The 27611-nt window shown below is 41.0% G+C and overlaps 1 protein-coding gene across 1 annotated transcript in view; it reads right to left on the bottom strand.

The window, feature by feature from the left end:
• The window catches only part of LOC103781218 (neurexin-3-beta-like), a gene marked incomplete at both ends in the record, with an annotated part of 98611 nt that overhangs the window by 44602 nt on the left and 26398 nt on the right, over window positions 1-27611 (bottom strand). The window contains 2 exons of the mRNA XM_008948922.1: window positions 25156-25158; window positions 27149-27456. Of these exons, the coding sequence (XP_008947170.1) occupies window positions 25156-25158; window positions 27149-27456 (311 nt within the window). The remainder of the gene's footprint in view (window positions 1-25155; window positions 25159-27148; window positions 27457-27611) is intronic.

Below are 27611 nucleotides of genomic sequence, written 5' to 3'. Positions count from 1 at the left end.
TTCCCGTGTGCTTCAAAGCTGTGCAGCCTGGAGGCATCTATTCTGGCCTCAGTCCAAGTCAGACTTCAATACTTAGTGGCAACTGAGGACAGGCATGGTAGGAGAACACTACTCCTCTGCTCTTGGATTTATGTAAAGAAAAAGTCTAAATTATAAATACAAGCAATGGAAGCAGTGACAGGGCACAATATAGAAGGCACTATATAGAAAAGAATAAGAAAATTCTTTGCCTTTTGAAAGACTGTAACTGAGAACTGACATTCCTGTCACCTTGTTAAACCACTTCCTCCAATTTTCTACTTATTCAGATCAATCTATAGGGAGCACAACATTTGCCCAAGTAGATTAGAGCATCAGCCAGTCCCTTCAGTTACAATAACCTTCCCCTTCATGTATCTGGACAAAACACTAGTCTCTCATCTCTTATTCAGTTTCCTACTGTAGCAGATCAGGCAAATGTTTAGAACCATAGAATGGTTTGGGTTGGAAGGGACCTTAAAGATCATCTAGTTCCAGTCCCTCTGCTGTGGGCAGGGACACCTCTCTCTAGGCTGCGTGGCACAAGGCCCCATCCAACCTGATCTTAAACACATCCAGCGACAGAACATCCACAGCTTCCCTGGGCAATCTCTCCCAGTGTCTCACCACCCTCACCGTGAAGAATACCTTCCTTACATCTAATCTGAATCTACCCTCTTCCTGCTTGAAGCCGTTACCCCTCATCCTATCACTACCAGCCCTTGTAAAAAGTCCCTCCCCAGCTTTCTTGTAGGCCTCCTGCAGATACTGGAAGGCTGCAATAAGGTCTCCTCAGAGCCTTCTCTTCTCCAGGCTGATCAACCCCAGCTCTCTTAGCTTTTCCTCATAAGAGAGGTGTTCCAGCCCTCTGATCATCTTTGTGGCTTTCTCTGGGCATGCCCCAACAGGTCCATGTCCTTCTTCTGCTGGGGGCCTCCAGAGCTGGACACAGGACTCCAGGTGGGGCCTAATGAAAGTGGAGTAGAGGGTCAGAATCAACTCCCAAGACCTCCTGGCCATAATTCTTTTGATGCAGCCCAGGATACAGTTGGCTTTCTGGGCTGCACTCACACATGTGCACCCTGTACTCACATCTAGCAGTAACCACATAAGCCTATATTATTACTCTGTTAATACTCATTGTCTTATATACAAGATCAGGACAGTGATTATGTCCTATACGAGAAAAATCTTGCACCACACTATTGCAAGATCCAAGCACTTTACAGCACTATTTTAAAGGCAATGACTATATAGCCAAAGCAATTGCTTTCTCTCACTTCATCAGCCTAAGCTACCATCTGGAGAACATAGTTTCCTTTAGCGGAGAAGATGATCATAAGCCTTTGTCCTGGGCTGTTCTCTCATAGGAACAGTAATCCTGGGTGAGAGGAAGGCCAGAGAGGAGTAGGAATGAAAGAGAGGTTTCAAGAGACACACTGACCACTAGCTGCTAAAAGAGGTAAGGGATGAAATTTTTCTCTTCTCTTGCAGTTCTGCATCATTTAAAAGAACGGGTGAGCAAAGAGGTCAGGAAGATGGTGTCAGAGAAGGCACTATGTAGAGTCACGATTCACCATAGATAGAGAAGTGCCCTGAAACTCGTCAATATTCTAGTGCAAATGCTGTAGATTCAATAGCTGGTGGTTTCTTATAAGAGAGCAGAGCACAAACCAGCATTGCATTGGGAATACATTATGACTAAAACATGTATGTGAATTCATATGCAAATTAACTGTGGCTTTCTGCCCCTGGAACATTGCTGGATATCCTCTAGTGTCAGAGAGTTTGAAGTACCTGTTTTGCTGGCATCAAACTACATGTTAAAGCTCTGTTATTTCTACAAGGAACAGGAAGGTAAGAAGCTCTTCCTTCCTAGCCAGTGATTAATTATTCTGTACTGCAGCCCAAGCCGTACTCCATAAGCTTCTGACTGGTAATGCTACAAAAAACAGCAGGATGGCCATTTGATGGAAAACCATTATCTCCCTTCTCCTGTGTATGATCACACTAATAGCTGCAGAGAAGTACATGGACAACCTGAGTTGCAGAATTGATAGCATCTTTTCTTCAATACAGTTTTCAACAGCATCAACTCCAGCATTGAAAATATTCTTTTTTAAAAACACATTTTTTGACATTTTATAGCACCTTTATTTTAAAAAGTAAGGCAATAGTGAATTTCAACAGTGCTGAAGACCAAAGATTTCTTATTACCAACTTCCTGCTACCAGTAGGTCACAATATCTTTCATTAAGACATCTTTTTTTTCCCCCTAACATCATATATCCCTGGCCTCCGCATACAGGTGTCATGGAGAACAGTCCAATGCCCACTCTGGTCACATTCTCAATGCATACCCATACAGGAAAGAGCAGTGACAGTATTTCAGCGATCAAGCTCCCAGTTTTACCAGTGTGGAGAAGAATTCAGATGATGAACTCAGTTTTAAAGGTTTTAACTCTCCTTCTCATGTTATGAAGCTTCTCAGGTTGTAGGCTCTATTTTTTAATATCTCTGATAGTAGGACCTTTCAGAAAAGAAGTTATACCTTCAGTAACATGAACATCTAGAAGTGTGATTGCTAGTGTAATATATTCTGAAGCTATGAAAAGCTTTTCCATAAAAATCTCAGTGTACTACAAGCAACAAATTAATAAATCTGTGCCATTTTGGCAGAGGCTTTAAGGACTGGATCAGTCATAGTACTCCTCAACAAACCACATAAGCTACATTACCCTACTACTGTCCATGATGCTCACATTATTTGGCTAAAAATACAAGATCAGTATCCAAGGTGTAGGGTTTTTCACAAACATTCATTAACCATGAAACAGAAGACCATGTAAGAATCTATTTTTAATGTTATATCTGTCTATAAAAAAAAACCAAACAAAATAAACAATTCCTACAGAAAGCTTTCCTATTCTCAGGTATAAATTAAGAGGCTTTGTATGACCAATGAGATGCATAAATCAGAAGGAGAAAGAAAGAGAAAGATGGAAATAGAGAGTGTGAAAGAAAAAAAGAGTGTGACTGATTGCAACACTTTTTTTTTGCTTCAAAGGTCAAGGCAGCCAGTGTTTTTATTGGATCTGATTACCTAGGGGCATTTGCAATGCCTTGACCTGAAACAAACAAGTTGCTGTGGCAGTGCTTCCATACATTTACGTCATTCTTAGGCTAATGTAATCATCTCTTCAAGTCCTACTGCTGCACAGCTAGCTCTGTGCAGTCATTATCCATTGGCTGAAAATGCCAGGCAACACATAGTGGCACAGCACCATTAAATAAGTTTCTCCAACCTTCACCTCATTGCTTCTTGATCATTTGTGCCCTTGGGTTGTTCTGGTGGCAAACATCCTCCATAGGCAGGAGGTGGCAGCAAGGGGTTATGCAGAGCCACACAAAGAGCAATACCTGCAGATTTGTCACTTCCAGTGAACTTAAATGTTAACAGTGCTTCACACCACTCTTCCCTCCTGGGTGGTTCACTAAAAGCTTCAGCAGCTGAAGTGTACAGCCAAGCGCACTAAATGAGCTAAAAATTATGGCATAATATAATACCAACCCACCCACTCCACGTAAGCCACAGAAATCTTACAAGTGATACTGACTCTCAGCCATTAGTGATTTACACTGGATGTGTTCTGGAAATCTAGAGGCAGCAAACACAGTCTTTTCCTTATTCACATGACTTATGCACAAATGTCTTCAAAAGCAGGTGAAGCCTTCAAAGGGTTAAGGAAAACCTATATACTAGCAAAATGAACCATCTTTTATTTTAAAATATTCCTTGCATCTCGATGAGCACAGTATCACTGGTTCTTACACATGCCAGCAATGCAGAGGCTTGTTACCTAATAACAAAAGAAGTATTAGAAGTTGCTGTGATGCTTAAAGTGTGAGTCACCTTTAAGGCCCTTCCAGCTGAGGACAGTCTTTCTGAGAAATATCTTGATAGAGAGAGGAGAGACAACATTCTAGTCTCAGGATTTCTTATATATTCAGCAAAAATTAGGAAAGCAAGAAGTAAAACTGGTTTGAAAGCAGTACTGTCAGGAGATGACAAAACTAGTTGGGAGTTTCAGGTCTGCAATATTAAAGGAGAATTTTCTTTCAGCCTTTAAATAAAATGAAGTTTCCACAGAGGGAAGCTCTTACAGAAGCTAAGACACAAATAAATTATCTATGCATTAAAAAATAGTGCAAGAATTAATTTAGGAAAAGCATTAATCCTTTTCCTGTGTGGTGCAGATACTAGACATAAGAACAGGCAGAGGCTAATAAGAGGTAAGTGGAGTTCACTACAAAGTGACAGAAAGCCATTGCCATACAGGAATGAAATCGTATAGTCATAGAATGGTTTGGGTTGGAAGGGACCTTAAAGATCATCTAGTTCCAGTCCCTCTGCTGTGGGCAGGGACACCTCTCTCTAGGCTGCGTGGCACAAGGCCCCATCCAACCTGATCTTAAACACATCCAGCGACAGAACATCCACAGCTTCCCTGGGCAATCTCTCCCAGTGTCTCACCACCCTCACCGTGAAGAATACCTTCCTTACATCTAATCTGAATCTACCCTCTTCCTGCTTGAAGCCGTTACCCCTCATCCTATCACTACCAGCCCTTGTAAAAAGTCCCTCCCCAGCTTTCTTGTAGGCCTCCTGCAGATACTGGAAGGCTGCAATAAGGTCTCCTCAGAGCCTTCTCTTCTCCAGGCTGATCAACCCCAGCTCTCTAAGCCTGTCCTCATAGAAGAGCTGTTCCATCCCTCCAACCACCTTTGTGGCTTCTTCTGGGCGTGCTCCAACAGGTCCATGTCCTTCTTCTGCTGGGAGCCTCCAGAGCTGGACACAGTACTCCAGGTGGGGTCTTACAGGAGCAGAGCAGTGGGAGAGAATCACCTCCTTTCACCTGCTGGCCATGCTTCTTTTGGTGCATCCCAGGATACGGTTGGCTTTCTGGTCTGCACTCATGCATTGTTTGCTCACGTTGAGCTTTTCATCAACCACCATCCCCAAGTCTTTCTCCTCAGGACTGCTCTCAATCCACACCCCACACAGCCTGTGCTTGTGCTTAATAGTGACCTGACCCAGGTGTAGGACCTTGCATTTCCCTTTATTAAACTTCATTATGTTGGTATTGGCTTATCTCTCAAGCCTGTCAAGGTCTCTCTGGATGGCATCTCTTCCCTCGAGCATCTTGACTGCACTATACAGCTTGATATCATCCTCAAACTTGCTGAGGGTGCCCTCAATTCCACTGTCCGTGTCACCAACAAAGATGTTAAACAGCACTGGTCCCAGAACCAATCCCTGAAGAACACCACTCATCACTGGTCTCCACTTGGGTATCAAGCTGTTGACTGTGACTCTGAGTGTGCCATCCAGCAAGTTCCTTATCCACTGAGTAGTCCATCTGTCAAACCCATGTCTCTCCAATGTAGAGATCAGATGTTAAAATTAAGAAATGACACTGATTGAAAAGTCTCTCTTCTCTTTAAAAGTTAGAGTGAGACATTTTAATCTAAACTTATCTTATTTAGCAATACACCTAATTTCATTCTTCAAGATCCCTTCAAATACAGTCCAACATTTACATTCAGTTTTGACAGTTCAAACAGCTACTAATAGCATTTGGTAGCCATTGGTAACCATCAGATACCACACAATCTCATGCTGGCATGGTACTGGTATCTGCAATTACAGTTTTACCTAGCTCAAAGAAATAGCAATTGTACAAGTGTGTATTGGTAAACAAAATACAGAAAGGATCAGCTGGACACAAGCTTAGTGCAGTACTGCTGTTATAATTATGTGTTATATTTGTCTGCAATAAAGCTCTTAGTAAATTCTTTATTAAAATGAGTAAGTGTAAGTTCAGCAACATAGCCTGCCTGTGTGTAAAAATGGGCCTAAGGAGAACGATACCACATTTTGTTTGACAGTCTAAATGCTCAGAATCTCTACTAATTGTTCTTATCTCTGACTTAGGGCTCAGACCACCCTTTCTCTTTTTTTAAACACTCATTTTAATTAAACAGATGTAATGACCCACAGAAGCGAATCATCCTTTCACTCTAATCTGGGACAATGTAGGATGGAGGGACACAGATGGCTTTTGAGTAAGAACAAAAAAGCTCATCTGAGAGTGGTCCGTGTAATTTCTGACCAATAGTCTTTTGGTGGCCCCAGCCCCTGGGAAGAGTCATATGAGTTCCCTGTACTGGAATAATCGTGCCAGGCAATACCCATTTGCTGGAGATGCACCCAGTTGCTCTCAAACACCTATGACATGCCTACTTAGCCGTAGTCAAAAGTGCAGCCTTGCCCTAGAAATGCTAAGACGTTTGCGTTGGCTTGTGTAAGGCTCCAAAAGAACACTGCTGGGCAGGACAAGATGACGGTACTCAGAAGAGAAAATGGAAGCTATTTTTACACAGCTCAGAATACCAAAATGAGATGTACAAACTCATCATCTGTTGTGGTTACCTTCAGTCCTAGCAGTGACAAGTGCTGAGCTATACATGCATTTTCATTTATCTCTGCAGCTCCAGGCTGAGGGCAGACAGCACATTTTACCACATGACCATGCTGGTGAGCTACGGCAAGTGTACTTTCAATTTGCAAGTTAGCAAACTGAGTCCTGTCAAGGGCAGTATTAATTTCTAAAGAGTCCAAAAAGCAGCTCATTACTCCTGACTCTGCCTGCTGGGCTTCTGGTGCATTAAATAAATAAAAATGAGCCCAAAGAAGGGCATTTCATGTTATAGCCAGTGTTCTGCACTGTTCTCCATAAAGATGAGTCAGCTGAGAGAAGGTGTATTTAGGCTCTAGCAGGAAAGACCTGTCATATACAATGTGATAGTACTAATACAAACAATTAATATTTTTCAGCTATACATCTGGAAACACTTTACAAAATAAGAAAAAGGAGATACCAATCTCACATTATAGCAGGAAGAAACTTAAGCACACAAAGGACAAAGCACCTTGGGCAATATGCTGAAATGTCAGGCAAAGTCTGGGAACAAAACATGATTGGAGAGACACAGAAAATGGTGTCTTTTAGAGCTAGGGGACTTGACCCAGTGACTTATGTATGGTTTTTCCTACAATGTACTCCTATAATCATATAGTTCAGGCTTAGAGAGCTAATTCTGGTGTCCTGTCTACTCTACCTGCTGGCCTGTACTCGAGAAGGAGACTGCAGAAATTATTTATTTACTAGTAAGACTGGACCCAGGACAGTAGAGAGCTCAGAGTTAATTAGAGAAGAGACTATGTTTGGACCAGGGAGGGGAGAAGACTGGTGATAGCAAAGAGAAGTTTTAGGAGTTCAAGGCAATTTCAGCATCTCTTTGGGTCAGTTCAACCACAACTATCCTCCAGAAGAATCCCTGTAGCTGTACAAGGCCACAAGAGTCCTTTCTAAGTCCCTTTCTAATTCTACCTGCTGATAGTGGTGTTAACAGAAGTGGTTGCAAGATCTGAAAAGGTCTGCTAATGAGCCAGAAAGCAGAAACAATATTCTATTTCATGTGAGCTGTCTTTGCATATATGACTGTTTCAGGTATTATGGTCTTGAAGAATAAAAGTACTAAGAGCAATGTCATCAAAGATCTGTGCAACAGGACTTTTGTTATTTAACTGTTTACCTTCGATTTTCTGAATGCAAGCTTTCAAATAAGGGAACAGCAAACATGTTTCTGATTTGTTTATCAGTTGCTGCCAGAGTCTATTTATAGCAGCTTTGTACTATGAAGTTTTGATGGAGATCCTATGTGGTACTCATTGTGAGTGAATCCCTAAGCTTCCCTCACCGAAGAGGACAAAACTAGTTACGAAGAAGCTGTGTAATCCAGCTAGTTTGAAATGATGCTTTAGCATGAATAGTCAAACTTTTTAAATTTATTGATAATACTCTCCCATCCTAGATCTTGCCAAAGAGGAGTAAGGAAAGCAAGAGGGAAGGTAACAAAAAGAAAATTAAAAAAAAGGTTTTTTTTATTTATATAAACACAGGATCATAGCCCTGAAATGCACTCATCCAGACAAATGTCTACTCTTAGGTTAAGTTTCCAGTTTCCTTTTACAGTCAGAGGATCTCCAGGGGGCAGTTAATTCCTCCTAAGTTAGGTATCTATTTTAGGATAGGATGATCTCCCTCTGGAGACATCTATCTCTTTCCATCAGCTATAAAGAGGATTTTAATTAGTAGCAATGACTATCCCGCTAACTTTTCTGTTGCTAAAGTTCAGTATGATGACAGTCATACTTTGCATGTCTGTAGACATTTATCCATAGAGTAAAACCATGCCAGCAGTGACGTTCATCACAGCATGTTGCCCAAAGCTGATGAAGAGCACAGGAAGCAGTAAAAGAGGAAGCACTAAGCTCAGTGTACTTCTAGTATTACATGTGAGCATGAGAAGTAGCTCAAGTAAAAGTGTGCATTTTGAAGTGTACATACTATAGTGAATGCTTCTGATTATAAGTTACCAAAACCTTGCACATCCTGGAAAAAATTTTGTCTAGCTGGAAGGCGTGTGTCACAAAGAATGCAACAGGATTATCCCAGAAAAAGCCCTTCAGGAAGGGGAAGGCTTGCAGCACTTGATACCTTTGGGTGGCAGTCATAGGTGCCTTGAAAATACAGACAGGTAGGAAAGATTCCAGTGTGCATGAAGGACAAGAGAAACCTTCATAGAAAAGATGGCCCCAGTGCTAGACAGCTTCAGAGGCAGACAGTTGCCAACTTCCCCACCCAGCTAAAACAGCGAATGAGTTTAGAAACATCCTTATTCTTACATACAAATCACAACTGCATTTTACTGTTACACTTCTATGATTCCAGTGCTGTGTTACTCTTAAGAAAGTTTAAACCGATGCCTCTTATTCTACTTTGTCTGATAGTAAGAGTGATTCCAAGCAGTTCTGGAGAGCAGAATACTGATTTTGCTCTGGAAATAAACAATGCAAATAAAGCTGTTTCAAAAAAGCCTCTGAGTACCAGCAATGCAGAACAAATTTGTGGTTTTCCCACCCAAGCTGCAAGTGTCAGAACACAGCCTGCCTGCATAAAGAGCCACTTTCCTCAGTACAAAGGAATTTCTCACCAGCAAACTGATAACCCTTGTCCTGTTGAAACAGACCCTGCTAAAAAGTTCCTCCCCATCTTCCGTGTAGGCCTCCTTCAGATACTGGAAGGCCACAAGGAGGTCTCCCCGAAGCCTTCTCTTCTCCAGGCTGAACAACCCCAACTTGCTCAGTCTGTCTGCACAGGAGGGGTGTTCCAGCCCTCTGCTCACTTTCCCGTTTTGTTTAATTTCACTTTGCAAGAAGAGAGACAGGTTATTTTAATTTATAGCTAGCTTAAGTTTTTGCCTCTCTACAGTGACTGTTGTGACTGTAGTGAGGTTGCATGTGACTCAGCTTGGAAGTTTGCTATTACAGGTGAGTGAGATCATTCCAGATAGAGACATGGAGTCTAATGAAGGCTGATTTGACCTGCTTCTCCAGTATACACTGAATTTCAGGCTGCCAGTTCTCATGGATGAGGACAGGTCAGTTTGGAAAAAAAGAAAAAATGGATTACAGAAAACATCAAATAAGTGGTATGGTTGACCAGAGTGTTCCATTTGTGCTGTTCTCTAACACAAAACTAAATCTAGGTAAAGAAAAAAGCACCTGATTTTGAACAAATAAAGGTCATTATTTTATATTTTGGGAAATGTACTGCTATATTACCATGGCTAATTAAGTAATAAACATCCTAGAAGGATTAGGTGTTTTCATAAAGAGTGCTTGCAGGAACCTTAGCCAGGATAATACTGTAAGGCAGTCAACCCTCATGGTCTGGGAACTAATGTCCAGGGACAGAATTCAAGAGAACTATAGAACACACATGCAAAAACCACAAGGAGATGTGCTGGGCAGGTAACAGTGTCCTCTGAAACCTCCTGGCTGTTTCATGGTCTCAACTATTGTCTGCTATTCATCAATTAAGACCAAGCCTTTCAAGGCAGATGCCCCCCATTCTCCCAGGCAAGAGCTTCATGCTGTTTGCACTTTGCAAATCTGCTGGAAATGGGAAGGGCATACCCTGTTCAATGGGCAGGGACCTTACAGGGCCCCTAGCACTTGTGGGATCCAGAAAAGCAATTCCATGTGAGTTTTTATTGGTGGACAAGGTTTGCATTCAGCTGACATTACAATAAGCAAAGGTGGAAGCACTGATGAAGCAGTAGGGAGTTGTGGAAAGAGATCTGCAAAAGGAAGGAGAAAGACAGTGTAGTGTGATGTGATGTAATGGCAAGAGAGGAAAAAAACCCCAACCAAACAAAAAAACCCCAAACCACCAAAACAACAAACCAAAAAACCCCAAAGATGCAAGCTGAGCAGGAAAGGTTAAGTTAGAGCCCTAGCAGTCTAACAACGCTACTGAAAATTCTTTGCAGGGAGCTAGCTGCTACTGACAGCATATAAACACTCCACAGCTGAGCAGCTTCAGAAAGCACAGTGGAGGTCATTCAGAAGTCCTCTGCATCTCAGAAACCTTTTTTTTTTTTAATTCAGAAGGAAAAAAAAAAATCCAGAGTTTGACATAAAAGGTTTTTCTTTGATTTGTTTTCCAGGTTTGAAGATAAAGACAATACAGTACAGCCCACAAAGACCACGTGAGCTCATCTTTTTTACAGAAGCCTTGAACAGCATAGCTTGCATCTCAGCCTTAGTGAGAGGACCATGCAGGTGTGCCACGCAAGGTGTACTTTAATAAACATTGCACTCCTGGGCAGGGAAATAATTAGAGGCTCACTTGACTTTTTTTTTTTTTTTCTTAAAGAGAAAGAAATTCCTCCAAAGGCTTAAGATTTTAGCCTGCTACAGAAGGAGTCATGAATAAACCATTTTCATAGAATGCCAACGTATGATGTGAGATCTCAGTGTAAGAGGTCAAAGCCAAAGATCATTTTAATGAAAACCCTCCACAATTAATGACTATCTTTCACTGGTTCAGGAAGGACTTCAAAGTGGAAGAACTGTCACAGAAGGAATAGCAGTCCCAGAAATAAGTTATTAGGTGACTATACCTAGGGAAAAGGAATATTCTGCTGAAGCAAGTACAATATCCCATTGAAAGCTTTTGATACGTATCTCCATCTGGCACTACAGAATGTAATGCCATGCAGAGAATCTTCAATAAATTATTGCAAGGGCATTGAAAAGCCTTGCCATACTAAGAAATAGCCTCATTTATAATCAAAAGCTCTGATTGACATAATGTCACACACACACAGACACACTCACAGGGACACATCCAGACGGGTCTTAAAAGTCTCCAAGGTAGGAGACTCCACAGCCTCCCTGGGGAGCCTGTTCCAGTGCTCTGGAACCCTTACAGGAAAGAAGTTCTTCCTCATGTTGAGGTGGAACTTCTTGTGCTCCAACTTGTGACCATTGCCCTGTGTCCTGTCGCAGGGCATAAATGAGAAGAGATTGCATTTTCCTTCGTCCTCAGGTGTCCTCCCCATCCACCAGTCAGAGGTTATTGCCCCTACAGCAAGGGCAACAAAAAACTCTGTATGTCAATTCCTTCCCAGCTCCATTTCTGAAACCAGCATGCAGTATAACCTGCTCATATAAAGAGGCTGGCACTGCAGTACAGGCTGTGACATGAAGCTGCTCAGGCACAAGTTTATGTCCTCATCTGCCAGTTCTGCTCAGAGGCAACTTAAAGGGCTGATCAGAGACATATGAATGATGACCTACTAATTGGCAAAATTTGGTCAGTAAAGTCTTTGAGTCCCTAACATTGAGGCTTTGCCATTTCTTTGATTCTGCTACTGAAGTTGGCCGCTTTTGCTGACTAGGTGGCCAGCACAAAAGATAAGGCCATTAGCTGAAGACACACAGGCCAGACTCCACCATTCCACTCCAAAAAATACAGGAGAAATACAATGTGATTATCAACAGGAGGAATAAATAAATCAATAAATTCACTCGTGGTGGATGATGTAACAACAGAAAGAGCTGAGCCAAGCAAGAAACCAAGTCATCAGTCTGATTCCAATCATAAGGAAATCACTATTATAATTGCCAGAGAAAAGTATTGTTACATATCCTCGTAACACTCGTTCTGTCCTGGTCTTGATCTTGTCCCATCATTGCTGGGAACTCTACTTGCCATGGAGCCCTTCCAATAGCTGAAAACCGTACATAATGCATCCACTTCACAGGCAGGCTTCCCTCATTCACTGCAAGCAGAGACAGCTTTTATACTACTAACTTTAAAGGCAGGGCACATGACATTAACCTCCTAATTGGTTTTGGCCCAAGCTTGGCCAGGCCTTGAGAGAAAACCAAGAGGAAGGTCTCTCTTGCCTGGTTGTGGGCATCATCCATATGTCAACCCTGATTCAGGGCTGGGGGTTTAGATGCCAGCACTTCAGCCACTTGCATCATGTATACACTTGTGCCAGTATGAACCTCAGCTACCTCTGAAAACAGCTCCAGTGCAACAACAGCGTAACACCATAACAACTATGTTAATATGGGGTTGTGTGTAAACCAGTTCACCCAAGATAACACTCAATAAGCAATGTTTTTTAAATACCTGATTTAGGGGTGTCCTGATGCAATGAACACTTATTTAATTCTGTCCTGCTTCTGTGTGTTGCTTCTTGCTTCATGTCCACGTTGAGAGGATCTTTAGTTGCCACCACAAACTACTTCCAGTTTATCTATGCGTTACTGTACAATAATTAGCTGCTGACCTACAATTAGCTGTGTGTCTGATGAAAAAATCCTTATATCTGTAAGATGCTTCAGAAAGAAATGTTGTGAATGCCGTTTTTTATTCCTGTTAGCATGCATACACAGTGCTCTAGCAGGTGCCACATGGTCTATCCCAGAGACTGAAGCCTTCAATCAAAACAATCTGCAATCCAGCCATTTCCCTTGCTACAGAACAAAGAATTACAGCTCTACCCAGTGAGATTAGGCTGAGGGAACTGCCTTAGAAATCTCCCTCTACCTGGCACTTTGTCAAGGGCATCAACTGAACTACGTTTCCCTGTATTACACACAAGTAGGAAAGCAAATTCTGTGTCTAGAACCAGGAATGGCTGAACTCCTGCATACAGTCTGAAGCCAAAGAAGGTCAATAAAGTTAAAATTGGCTTCCTGATGCTGCCATGTGGGTTAAAGCCCAAATTTCACTGCTCTATGCAAACAAAAACCACGCCAGATGAATTAAAATACAGCAGAAATGGCACCTGGAAAAGCATGATCTTGTTAAATGAACAGTGACTACAAGCAGTGATCAGAAAAAACACAGTCCCACTACAGACACCATACGGGCCTTATAGGACAGTCCATGTTAACTTCTCCATATCTCTTCCACGATATATGTAGAACTTCGAGTAAGCAGCGCTTATGGGCATGCTCTTCTTCAGTGATGTAAATTTTCTGTTACAGTATTGCTTGGTATTTTCAGAAGGGACAGCCATTTTCACAAACACAGACTCCCTTCCAGTATTTTACAGTTGTAGAAGTGGCCACCAGATTTTCTTACATGAATGTTTTCAACAAAAAAAGTGTTGAAACCAAAATTTGTATTAAGGTTTTTACCATAATTTTTATCTGCACATCTCAACATCTCAAAAAAAAGTCAGAAAATTTTATTTTCCAGACCGCACACTTTCATGCAAGTAAAGTTAAAAAACTGTTCTATGAATGATAAAAAAGCTAAACAAAGCACGTTATTAATTCAGTTTTACTTTTGCAAAATTAAAACCAGCCCTCCTCTTTTTCAGAAAGCACTTTTTTTTCTTTTTAATTTTTTTTTTTTTTAAATCTTTGCCCTCTATGGATTAGTTTGCACAAGGCTGCCAAATAATGCTCTGACTTGCAACATGAAGCTATGATTCAGTGCTAATCTAAACCTCCATATAGTTCTACAGTACAAGGCATCAATCATATAAATAAAATATAGTGACAGAAGGAGTGGATTTCTGGCTCAAATATACATAATTAACAAGTGGATTTTATATTTTTATGTAAGGTACATAGGTGTTTTGAGTTAACAATTCACTCTTTCTCCCCACATCCTTAGTCTAAATTCATGGACCATTGCAGGTGGATAGGCTCCTGAGCTGAAAAGCTCCCAGATGCCAAGATGCCAACACACGTGACAGATACTGCAAGTGCAATTTGCCAGATGGAGCTTAGCTGTACCCATGGATAATAGTAATCACTCCTCTTGTCTTCTCTGTAATGTCCTATTGGAAGAAACTGGGTATGACACTGCCTAACCACTGTCACCTTTAATTGCCACCACAGAAGTTGCCTCTCAGCTTTAGATGGACAAAAAAAGCAAGGGAAGAAAGTTAAAAAAATAAAATCTCAAAATCTTTCTGACCTTCATCTACTGCTGTCATTAAATCAGGTTTGAATAGAAGAAAAATAGTAAATTCAAAGTGACCAAACCTGGCAGAAGCTTCCTGCCCAAAGCAGAGAGACAGCCAGCCTGTGCCATTACCTCTGCCTCTAGAATGAACCTTGGTGTTGTAAACTGTTATATCCTCTGCCCTGTTCTGATCCTGCAGATGTCTCAGGGAATGTAATGACATTGTCCTCCTTTCACTCTGTTTTCCCCTTTCCAGCAAAAGCCCTGAAACCATTTAACATTTTAATTCTCTAGCTGCCTTTGATACCTTGTGTCTGCCACTACAATAGTAAGAGGAGAGCATAAATTCCTACAAGGAGTTGCAGCAGAAGAGTTTCCTAAGCCCCACTGAAGAAAATGTGGCCTTGTGAAAGTGAGTGGGCAATTCAGGCTCAGACTCTGATCCAGGGACCTAGCTGGGATGGTACAACAAGCCATCACAAAAAGAGCAAGGCACAGACTGCAGGGCTGCAACTCCAACTGCTACAGCATTTCCCCAGGCCAAAGTGAACATTGCAGATACAGGTCCCTAACAATCCACAGCCAGGCTCTTGCCCTCCTTTCCAGTTCTTGCCAACTTCCTCCCTCTCTTCCCTCCAGGAATCACATGGAGCAGAAGCTAACACCATTCCCATGGCTTCAGTTAAGAAAGGACAAAAAACCCAACTTGCAAGCATCAGACATTAGCTGAGAGGCAGCCAGAGAGACACCAAGCCCTTTCACAGCAGATTGTAAGTGGCTCTGGCTTTTTGCCAGGGTGACAAATGCTACAGCCAAGCAAGCAGAAATTTCTCTGCTGTGCTTGAGTCCATAAAACAGAAGGACAACATGTAATCAGCCATCTGAGCACCAAAGAATTATTAATCTTCAGGCAAGCAAGAATACCTCACAATTACTCAGATGCAGGGGTGGAAAAAGCCCTCTACAGGAGAGGCTCCCACTGCAGTAGTTCTTTCTGAGGCATATGCACTACACACAACCGTCCTTCTTCCTCCAGTCAGTCAGTCAGTCAGTCTATCTATCTATCCATCCATCCTTTCCACCCTGGCTCTCTCATTTATGGCTAGCAGTTGGAAATCCTACTTGGTGGCTAATCCCCAGCGCTAGCACACAGCTCTGTTACAGAGTGGAGCCAGCTGCCCTCCTGGCTCTGAAGGAAGACCATAAAGCTCTGCTGCTCAGTTCCTCCCCTGGCACTGTTAAAGCTGAATGTCTTCAGAGATTTCAGAGGAGCAGTCTCTATATTCAGACCTGCCTAGCACATCCCATCTGCACTTCTAAATTTCATTCTCACAAATTGCTAAATCTCAAGACAAGCAGGTGACACCAGCAGTCACCTCAACAACCACTGCTTACAGGCTTCAAAACACCTTTAGTTCGTTACAGAAGGCTAAGCTGTGACAGAGTATATGGCAATGTAGTAGGCAGTGAGAAGACAACTTAAGCAGTACATGTAAACTGGGAGACATATATAGGACTGATGCGAGTGGAGGAGTTGCATGTATCAGGTGTACAGAAGCAGTTTTAGTTTGGTTTTCTATGATGATCTCTAATATAGTTATGTCTACAACAATGAAACAAACCTGGGCACTAGGGACCACATGTTAATATAAGTGTTAGCACAAACACATCACATTGCTTTAGTGGGCAACAATAGGATTAAATGCTGCCTAAATGTAATCAGTTGGGAACTAAGATAATTATGCTCCAGATTTGAACCCTAAACATATTTGCAAGTCTTGAGCCTACTCTGTGAAGGGAGAGGATATTATGCCAACATATCCACAGTAAAGAATAATAAAACAGAGCCCAGGGAATACTGATCCCACAAAAAAAAATGTTTCTATACCATAGAAGTAAAAAGAGGAATGATAATATCGATCTCATTTCTCTTTGATGTTTATCACCATCTCCCCACAACAACAGTATGTTTAGGAAAATGGGTAGTCACCCATGTTAAAACGGCCAGAATGCTGAAATAGGGAGAGAGGCAAACTTAAGCCAAAACAAGTCTATTCCTTTATTATCGATAATCCCTTCTGTATTCTTCTTCTCAAAGGGAAAAAAAAATGAGGTGTGTCCTCTTAATTACCATATCTTTAAGTCTTTTCTTAAGATCCTGAGGAAACAGGCAATTGGAATCTATTCTTATTCACTCATAAGACAGGCCTCCTACTTAATCTAAGGCATACTCATTCAAAGCATCCAGTTCTGGTTTTACCACAGCACAGAGTAGATTTTCTGCTCTATAACATATACATCTGTAGGATCAAACTGGAACTACATGGACACAGTACCACCAGGAAAGACCTAGGCCAAGGACCAAGCAGCAAGGAAAAGGAAGACAACACCTGAGGGACTTTACGAAGTATTACCCATACTACCAGACTAGTACCTGGGAACTTGTCTGTGAGACAGACCAACAACCACTGTATCTTTGTTTCACTACACAGGGAAAGCAAAGAACCGTGTAGAGAGGAACGTTGTTGACAGCTGCTGAGTGAATTAAGTAGGGCTTACACGACAGTACTTCCCGGTTCAGGACCTGTATGCTACAGTCCCTTTTAATTTTTTTTTTTTTTTCAGCTAAAATGATACAACCCCAAAGTAGCTCAGCAGCTCATCTCCTTCTGCAAACTGCCTGTGTTCCACTTGCTACAGCCTGCCCGATTCATCTTCTTGCCATCAGATCTGCTCTCACCTCTCACTTCCTGCTGTGTCAGTACATTAAGTTCTTCTAACAGGAGAAAAATATATTAAAGGAATAACAATAACACCGATAACGATAGCCTAAGAAATACATATTTCTTTCTCTGTATATCCCCTCATTCGATTAGTCTCCCAGCAAGAGCAGCATTAATCACTGGGGCAATAGATAAAAGATAAAGACCACTTTGAATGTTGCTGTGTGCTGCTGAGTGTGTATGTGTGCGCTCAGACAGTAGAGAGGGAGGTAGCAGGATAATCTGTCAATTGGCATATTTATGCTGCTGGAGTCAATCAGGAAGGGTTCTCCATTGTTACCACAGATTAAAATCATTCATGTCCTTATGCTTTCATTGGAGGTCATCTTTTAGGAGGGGAAAAAAAAAGGAAAAAAAAAAGGACATTATGACCAAGTGAATTCAAGCTTTTTTGTGCAGATCTCTGTGTATGGCATGGATGCTTAGGCTATTGCTTAGACATTAGAAGAACACAACACATAGTAGTTTTTCCTCCTTATCTGACCTGACTCTTTTTACACTAAGAGTGAGTTCTCCTGCTTTGGTTACTGGGAAACGGTTACTGGGAAAGTGCTGTCGGAAAGACCTCTCACTTGCAAGTGAGAGGAAGAGGTGATTTTCTAGATTATCTTAGCACAAATGTGTAAGAGTCCAGTTCTGCCTGACTTTGAACTACTGTGGAAGAAACCATAGTTCCTCAGATCTCACTGCCAGCAGTTCAAACCAAAACAAACTTCCCTTTATCCCTGGAGAAGATGGAGTGTGGAATAAAGTACAGATCAAAAAGCAGAAGAGTGGTTACTAAGCCATATGGTACAAGTTTCTCTCTTCTCCAAACCTTTGTCTATCCAAAAGAGAGTTGCCAGAAACACCAGTCTACCATCTCTAGCCATGTCACTCCCCACCTTTAAATCTTGCTGTTTCCATCCCAGATCTCTATGTGATAGATGTATATCGTCCTTTGGATCTTAGTTCCTTGTATGCACCTCAGTAGTCATCTCTTCTCTACCCATTTTTCTACATTTAGCCATTAGAGCTTTCCCAGCATTTCCTACTCTCTGATCCACGCCATCTAATAAACTACTGGTTATTACCTGCTAAAGTCCTTACCCACAAATCAATTTCGTTAGCACTCCAGACCCAAGACACAGCAAAATGGACAAAAGACCAAATGTACTCAAAAAACACACTATAGGAAAGAAGGGGGACATTTGCATTCCAGGTAATATCAAGAGAACTGTAATCCAATTCCTCATTCCTTTGGCTTTATTTTTCTGCTGAAATTTTCTGGAAACAAATTCTTATCATTCAGAACGTAACAGAAGTAAATTTGCAATGAAAACAAACAATGTCCTACTTGCACGTATACCAACTAAAGGAGGAGAGAGAGGATGGGTGGTTGTATAGCCCGTCTTGCTAATCGCTACTTTTAAGAGCTGTACTGTGACAGACCTATCTTGCAAATCAGTGACAACTCATCCCACAGATGAAAAAGAAACTAGCAGAAACCTCTCTGTTTCTACTAGTTAACAACAACATTATTCTACAGAAAACCCAAGGCATTAATTAGATGGTTTCAGAAAGTGGTCTGTCACAACAGCATAGACGTGTTTCTAATTTCTGCATGTTCATTCAAATATGAGCAAGGAAAGGTAAGAAGAACATTCCTACCTCTCAGCCAGTCTTGTTACAAAAAAAAAAACCAAAAACAAGCCCACATGCACAAAAAAAAAACAACAAAAAAATAAAATGGAACTATATGATCTGGAAATATCTGCAGTTTGCAAGCATTTCCCTGAAGTATATAAATAGCAAGCAGATATGCTATAACAAAATGTGAGCCAATCCTGCAACTAAATTTGAACTATAAGCATTGATTCTACCCTATTTATTTCTAAGTAGTTGCTTTTGCAGTATTGAATCTCTTCATCACATCTTGTCACTGCACAACCATACCAGAATGACACACTTGTCTTATTTTTTCATTTGGCTTACGACCAAATGCATGGTCAACTATAGTAGCTTTAGCTCCTGAGTACCGTATTAATCAGATTTTCAAAATAATCTTCCATGTGACTTTCAAGAAACCCTTTTGGCAGGGCAAATGACATGTCTAATACACAAAAGTATACTGTGCCATGAAAAAAAAAAAGTATATACTGATGTTATTAAGGGTATTTTCTGAGAAATGTATGCCTGCCTGTCTCTCTGAAGAAAAGTATCGGTATACTACAGCTGTTATTACAGCTTCTTCTCTTTTGATTACAGAAAAGGATGTGCTTTTTGGTCACAGAAAATCAAGCAAATATTTTAATAATTGCTTGACCAAGATGAAAAAAAAACTCACCACAGAAAATCTAAAAAAGTGCTAGAATTCTAGGAAAGTGCTAGAAAAGCCCCTCCTTTGGCCTCCCCCAGGCAAACCCATCATTTCCAAAATTCACAACAGAACAGAATTTGGTACACATGTCAAAAACACCAGCTGAGATTTTGCTGCAAGTCCCAGATGATTGTTTAGCTGTGCAGAATAAAGGCAATGTAAACTCAACACTTTGAGAAATTAACCAGATAACCCAGGCCTTCTGTAAAGCTGAAAAAATAAAAAGACAATGAGCGTTCTAGCAGAACACATAGAAAAGTGGCTGAAATGACTACTTGAAAATGGTACTATATAAAAACAAGTTATCCAAAGATGTGTAAGCTATATTTTGAGAAACCACACTATAAGTCAACTTGTGGCACTCAAGTTTGCCACACACATTCAATCACATCCCTTTCCCTGGAGCCATGAAAGAGTAGTCTCCATGCCAACAATGGTTACCAAGTTAAATGTTCAAATATTGTCAATAAATGACAGCATCTACCAGCACACACATAAGATGTTTTACAAATACAGTGTACTTTATTACTGTAATTGTGCATAGCAGAAATACAAAGCTGCACTTATTTCCACCATCAGTACCTGTCAGCATGTGGGAGCGTAGGCTGGAAAGATAATATTACAGTAAAATCACACTAGTTTTGGATGGGTACTGAACTCCTGGTTCACTGTGACACTTCCAGAAGTGCAGCATACCTGCTTTCTGCAGTAAGTGAATGAAATAATGAAAATACAGGATATTTTAGATTATATGAGCTTTATAGTTAATCTGAGTACACCAATAAATCTAATCTAAACACACCACTCCCCCATCTAATACTCAGTCAAAATGTGGATAATATTTTTATCCCTTTCCCATACAGAACATTATGATTTTGTATACATGTTTCTGGCTAGGTAGCTACTACATTACATGCCAAAGATTCTGTATTTCACTGTGCACTAAATCTATTTCTATGCTATATACTTGTGAAGTATTTAGAGGCCATTTGGTATTACTGAATTAATCACCGTAACCTATGTGAACAATAGTTGCCATGAAAATTTTCCCACATTTGGATTCTTGCTTCCAAGCGCTGCTTTCTTTCTCTGCCCAAATCACATTAGCATTTACTCATCACAGAAGAGACGTGACTGTGAATAAGTAAATGTCATCTCATGAATTTCACTGTAGAAATGCAATTTTACCATCTCATTCCACAAAACTGTAGCGGAGGAGAAAGGATTCTACTCTGAAAGATGGTACAAGTTGAGGGATTTGGCCTCTTCAAGAAAAAACTAGCTGAGGAAGAAGTAGAAAAGGAGGGATGAGTACCAGACTGCGTAATTCTCAGTGGTACCAGTGGGCCAGTGAAGTCAGTCTTCAAAGCAAAGACTCATCAAAAGCTTTTTTTTCGTTAGAGCTTTGCAGTCTTGGGATGAAAATGTCACTAGTGACTTATAAGAAGCAAAAACCAAATTAAAGGCCAATTTCTTTCCCTCTCAAATTATTATCTATGAGTATAAAAAAATGTATCTAGGCAAGAACAAGGGTGAGACAATTTTATTTGTCTTAGCTGACACTGAAAGTCTAATTAGACTGACAAATCATCTCTGCTATTTTCCTTTGTGATATACACTGTAAGAAAGGATTTAGCCTGGAGCTGCATGTTATGGAAAGACATTAATCAAGATTATTGGACTCTCAATAGAACACACAGTTAAAGGCTAGAAAGCCTAATGGTTATAATAAAAGGCTGAGAACCTTATTCTGAGCTATGCCAATGGGCTGGACTGTCCATATTGACAATTGGCAGATCCTCTGTTCTATTCTCTAGAGGAAACATTCTGCATACTATATATCATACACTGTCATTCTATGGCTCTAAGATCATAACTGAAAACACCCACAAGTAATTTATTGTCATCACCTCCCAGCTACAGTTTGAAGACTTTGGTAAGTGTCATTATTCTCACCTCAAGAAGTTGAGGAATGCACTGGATACATAACAGAGCACACAGTTTCTGGCTCCTCCTGGAGAACATAACCAGAAGGCCATCTGTCCTCCTAGAAGGGCTCTGATCTCTTTTTCACAGAAAAATGCCTGTGATTTTGGTCTAAGGACCCCAGCCATCCACATTGTAGAACAGATGTATTATGGGCCTGTCCTAGGTCAGGGGGCCCTAGGGCCTCCAGAAGCTCATCTGAAGCAGTTTTCCTTAAGAGCCTATGCATTAGAATCATATCTTGAATTTGTTGAATTGAATTGAATGTATTTTGAACAGAAGACCCATGTATCACCACACATGCTTGTCTAGACTAGCTTTACTTAGTAATTAACTTCAAAGAAATCTTTACACAAATCACTGGAAAACAGAATGACCCAGCTATGAATAGGACAGAATGTGCCACATGACAGCATATGGAAAGTTTCCTAAAAAGCTTTGATGAAAGACTCACTCAATAAATTCTGAGCATCTAAGCAGCTGACACAGAAGCAGAAGCCACAAGAATGAGAATCCCATCTTTTGCTGGCCGCCAATCTCAACAGGAAGGATATTATCATTAATGTGCAACACACAAACCCTCCCTTTGGTCTTAAATCATATACAAAGGATCCAAGGTGGCCAACCACCAGATGAATGAAAAGGTTTATAAATTCACTCACAGTGCTGGATGCAGCGGCAGTAAGGGCAAATTGACTGAGGACCCAGGCAACCACTCTAAATAATGATGCCGTTATTCCTTCCTCTGCTCTGTCCCATCACCACTGTGGGCTCTGCCTACAACAGGCAGTTGGGGGGCCCTTCCAGTAAACAAAGATCCTACATAACACATTCACTACATAGGTAAACTTCCCCACAAACCACTACAAGCAGAGGCAGCTTTTATGCTGTTAACTTGGAGGTGGGACCCCTGCTGTTAGTGCTGAAGGTGGGGGCACCTGGTGGTGACCTCCTCATTGGTTCCCACCCAAGGCTGGCCAGGGCCTGGGTGAAAACCAATAAGCAAGGTCTTTCCTGCCTGCTCGTGGACATCATCCATCCATATGTCAACCCCGATTCAGGGCTTGGGGTTTAAACCCATGGAGTTTCACGTGGCTTTGGGGTTTCAATCCCAACCACTCATTTTCCCAGAAGTCTCCCAAGCCCAGAAATCCCTGTACTACTTCAGTAATAATTGAAGCTATGCTTTAAATAGGGACACGTGGGATTCCAGGCCCTTTAACAACTGTTAGTGAAGTAACTCTGTGAGAAACACAGCAGCCTTGCAAGAATACAACATGGCACAGTGCAGTGACTCTCATCTAATAGCAGCCTGCACAGCATGCTACTGTACCACACAAAAAAACCTAACAGCTTGTCTTTGAGGCCTTTGTAGGGTAATGTGGCAAAGCAGAAGTCCTCGCTAGGATATTATCATCACAGGAGAGTCTGGTTTGTTAGGGCCCTGAGACAGGCAGCAGAAATTTAGTACAACACATGTCACTTCTGAACAGATCGTGCTTAAAACCAGAACAAAACAACATGTGAGAAAGTCAAATCAGCGTTTCTACTCAGGGGCAGCGGAGCACAGGCACCATTTGCAACTCACTGAAACAAACACAAATTGAAACTCCTTTTTCTCCCTTATTTTCAGTTAACCGAAAAAGGTCAGCTCTTGTTATCTTCCTTCAAGGCCTCTCTGAAGGATATTCGAATCACAGAAACGTTCCTATCAGTATTGCATACACTCATACATCTCAGCTGCTTCTCCCTTGAATCCTGCCTGTCCTCCACTGATCTGAGTTTTACTACTTTCCAGAAATGTTGTTATAAGTTTTAAAACAAAATGAAGTTATAGACATTTTGAATGCTAGTATCATTGCCCCAGGGTATTTCCAGTAATATTTTTATCTCAATTCCCTTTATCCTGGTTGGTTGCCCAAGACTATATCCCACGTTTGAGATCTTCACAAATTGAAACTTAGGTCTGTACATATACTGTGTATTTGTAAAGCACTTAATTTCCCCAGCTGTTCTAGTCTAACTGTGCCCTAAAATATTTCTGCCAGTACTCAAGCTACCTAACTGGAGATATCTTGGTGTATGTTACACAGAAGAAATCTTTGCAGTTATCACGCTATTCTGCACTTCCTAAAAAGTGATGTATAAACCTAAATCCTACTGAAATTCCCCTGGATTTTGTATCACTTTGGGATTACAAACTTGATATTCTGCTCAAGCTTTGTAGGCATTTTAAAAAGGAGATGTTTTAGTTACACATGAAAATGAGTAATAGAAATAGCACAGATACTTCTAATACAGTAGGAACTGCAACTCTTTATCCTGATTCTTGCTTTTTTTTGCATTAGATGTTTTACTTGTATCATGCCTGGTATTTTTACAATGGGCCACAGCCCTTCTGTGTGTGCTAAGCAGTGTACATGTGCAGAATAAAAAGTAACATTTGAACCCCAGGAGTCTGCAATCTAAGCATAAAACAAGATATGAGACATGGGTACAGAAAAATGGATATCAAAACAAAAGATGTGACAATATTGGTCAGCTTGATAAACAACTGCCTTTGACCATCATCAGTCTAACCTCTGACAACTTTTTGGCATGCATCATGATGAAAGGAGGGTTTCAGTAGTATTGGAACAATAACCTGGTGTTTCCTACTGGATGATACCAGGAAGCAGAAATATTCTTATAACCAAATCTAAGAAGCAAGAAAAAAAAATGCTTGAATTTTGCTGATCAGAATGGGGAGAGAAGAGCCTAAACGGTGAACAGCCTTGAAAGTGAAGAAAAAATGGTTATTTCTGAGCAGAAAAGAGAAAAGAAAAGTGGAGCAAGGTAATAACTAACTGTATCTGTACCTTTCATAGCCTTAGGTAGCTATATTTTTTGTTCTCCAAAGAACAAACTTGTTCTATTAGATTTTTCCACCACTTAGATCTAAAATTGTAAGCAGGCTTGACAATGGCAATGTCGAACACAAGTGATATAAAATAACCATCAGGCATCTGAAAACCACAGCTGGAGACACTGCCCAAACAGAAAAAGACAATTTCTTCTCACTTTTACTGCACAAAGAATGCAACTTAAGCTGACAGAATCAAATTCTACCAAGAATAAGGAAGAAAGCTGAGCCATCTGTGCTGTGACAGCAATAAAATGGCCTGATATTGAAATGCAGAAAGTTGTAATGGAGGTACATATTGACCTTTATCTTTCTTTCAGTGGGTAGCACGAAGTGTCAAAGAGTTATTGCTTTAATATCAGTTGAGATGAGGCTATTTGTTGTGGTGCATGTGTATCCAGGAAATCATTGCTCTAACCATGTTTTTAGAAGCACTTCAACACTTTATTAAATCTTCTTGATGCTCTTTCAGCACACAGTGGTCTCTACGGGCTGAGTGAACTACCACACAGGCTATTCGGGAAGCTTTCTGGAAGAGTTCCTCTTCAAGTAAGCCAAGGCCATTTCCAGTTTGACCCAGTCTACAAAGGTCCAGTGCTAATTCTCTGTTACACTCCTATAGCTAAACACACTTCTACTCCCTTTATAAATGATAGAAAATCTCCACTAAACTAACAAGAGCAGGATCAGGACCACAGGCTTTATTCTTCTGGTGATGTAATCATACAAAGATTTTCTCTACACTTAGAGCTAGCCACTGAGGAGAATTCTTTCTTTCTTTCAAAAGAAATTTCAAAAATTAATTCTGTCATTCTTTCAAAGGCAAATAACACAATCCTGGCACTGCTACCAACTGGATTTACAGAGTACCAAAGGAGGAAATGTAAAGTCTTGGCTTGGAATTAATTACTCTAATACCTGTAAATTCTACCAGTGCTAGAGGTACCTCACAGAATCACAGAATGGTTGTGCTTGAAAGGGACCTCTGGAAGTCATCTAGCCCAACCCCCCTGCTCAAGCAGGGTCACCCAGTTGCCCAGAACCATGTGCAGATGCCTGTAGAATATTTACAAGCATGGGGATTCCACAACCTCTTCTCTGGGAACCTACACCAATGCTCAGTCACGCCCACAGTAACGAAGTGATGTTTAGAGGGAAACTCCTGTGTTTCAGTTTGTATCCATTCCCTCTGGTCCTGCCACTGAGTACCACCGTTGTCTTTACACCCTTCCTTCAGGTATTTCTACATATGTATGAGAGCCCCCAGATCCTTCTCTTCTCCAGGCTGGAAAGTCCCAGCTCTCAGTCTTTTCTCATTGGAGCGATGCTCCAATCCCTTAACCATCTTAGAGGTCCTTTGCTGGACTCTCTCCAGTGGCTCCATCTCTCTTTTGTACTGAGGAGCCCAGAACTGGACACAATACTCCAGGTATGGCCTGATCTCCTACACAATTAAGAGGAAAATTTTTGTGTTTTCTTATCCCGAGTGACCAGGACTAGATAAAAAATAGAGGATGATCATTTATATACAAACACAATCAATAACTGATTAAACCTTCTGAAGCAGCTAGAAAGCAAGCAGGCAACTTGTGTGATTACAGAATTCAAAGTCCTTCATTTCATTAGGGTCTTCTGTCCCAGGCAGCAGAAATTGTTTCAGGGAAGCAGATGAAATAATTTGAATTTTTTGTCCAACCAGACAACAACATACCTTTCTCTGGAGGTTTAATAAAGGCACACTGATCAATAATCACTCACCAGTGTCTCAATGTACACTGGTATCAATGAAATTGTGTCAATTTCTACAGGACAAGGTTCTGATGTAAATAAAGATTTTTGAAACAAACGTTTCATCCTAGTTGATAACATGATAGTATGTCACTGAAATAAATAATTTTCAAAATCTGATCCACTGCTCAGATTGGTTATTTACATGATTCTTTTCTTTGCACAGACAAAGAGAGCCAGCCTAAGTTGTTTATTACTAATCAGTACCATATTCTGGCTGCCACACAAGTGGTTCCAAAACCACTGCATTTTTAGGACTGAATACACTACATTGGCACAATTAAGCCAGCATATCTGAAATTCATTTTGCAGGAATGATTTTTACCAAAGATGATGGAACTGCTCCATGTTGGAACACCTACATTTTGCAAGAACCTGTTCTTGACAGTGTTCCTTTAAAGTTTTCTCCAGGAAGGCTATAAAAGGAAAATGAAAAATGGCTCTACCTGGAAGTAATGCTCCATTGCTTTTCTCCTCATTATGAACTTCACTGTAGCAGCAGTACATACTGTCACAATAATAAATAATCATACACCCACCCCCCATTAAGCTTTGTAACTCTCTTAGGAATACATTTCCCCACATAGGGAAGTGTGGAAACATAGCTAAAATCACGTCCTCGTTCACATTTGGGCAAATCTACATAAATGTGATTGTACTAGAACAGGAGAAAAATCTGTCCCCATTATCACGTACATGTGCCATAATAATTCATCCAGCTGTTTGCTCACCACCACAGAAGGACAATATTTTGTGGTGATTTACCCTATACGATATTATTAAAATAAAGAGTTACATGGAGCATGACTCAGAGAACATGGCTCCTGCAAACTTGCAAGTGTGCGGTGAAACAGAAGACTAATTAAGAACCCAGGGAAATGCAGAAGACTAATTGACTCACCTGGATGCTGGGTGGCGAACGATTTTTTCGAGTTGTAGTGGTGGCCATTGTAGTTGTGGTTTCCATGACTGTAGTAGACATTTCTGGTGGCATGGAGGTTGTTGGTGTTGTTCCCAAGATGGACGGGACTTCCCCAACGAGTCGGACACTTCCATTGATTTTAATGTTGGGGTTGTTCTCTGCTGCCATGTTCAGCACTTTCAAGCCATTGTAGTAGAGACCGGAGAGCTGGCCTTGGAAGAGACGCCCTCTGTCCTTCCCTCCTATGGCTATTTGCGCCTGGGTGTTGAAGATCGTTAACTGTCGTCCTAGTGAAGGGGGGTGAATAACATTATTGCCAGACATTTCCTTCAGTTTGCATCTTACATTGAGTCCTGGCCAGAAATGATGGACAACAAAGAAGCAGATTCATTCTTGGTAGCATTTATGATGACTGTAGGAATACCGTATGGAAATGTACTGC

This window comes from Merops nubicus, unplaced genomic scaffold (assembly GCF_000691845.1).
Source record: "Merops nubicus isolate BGI_N331 unplaced genomic scaffold, ASM69184v1 scaffold6671, whole genome shotgun sequence".
Taxonomy (NCBI): Eukaryota; Metazoa; Chordata; class Aves; order Coraciiformes; family Meropidae; genus Merops; species Merops nubicus.
Note: the sequence above shows the minus strand (reverse complement) of the source record. Positions and strands in the feature narration are given on the sequence as shown.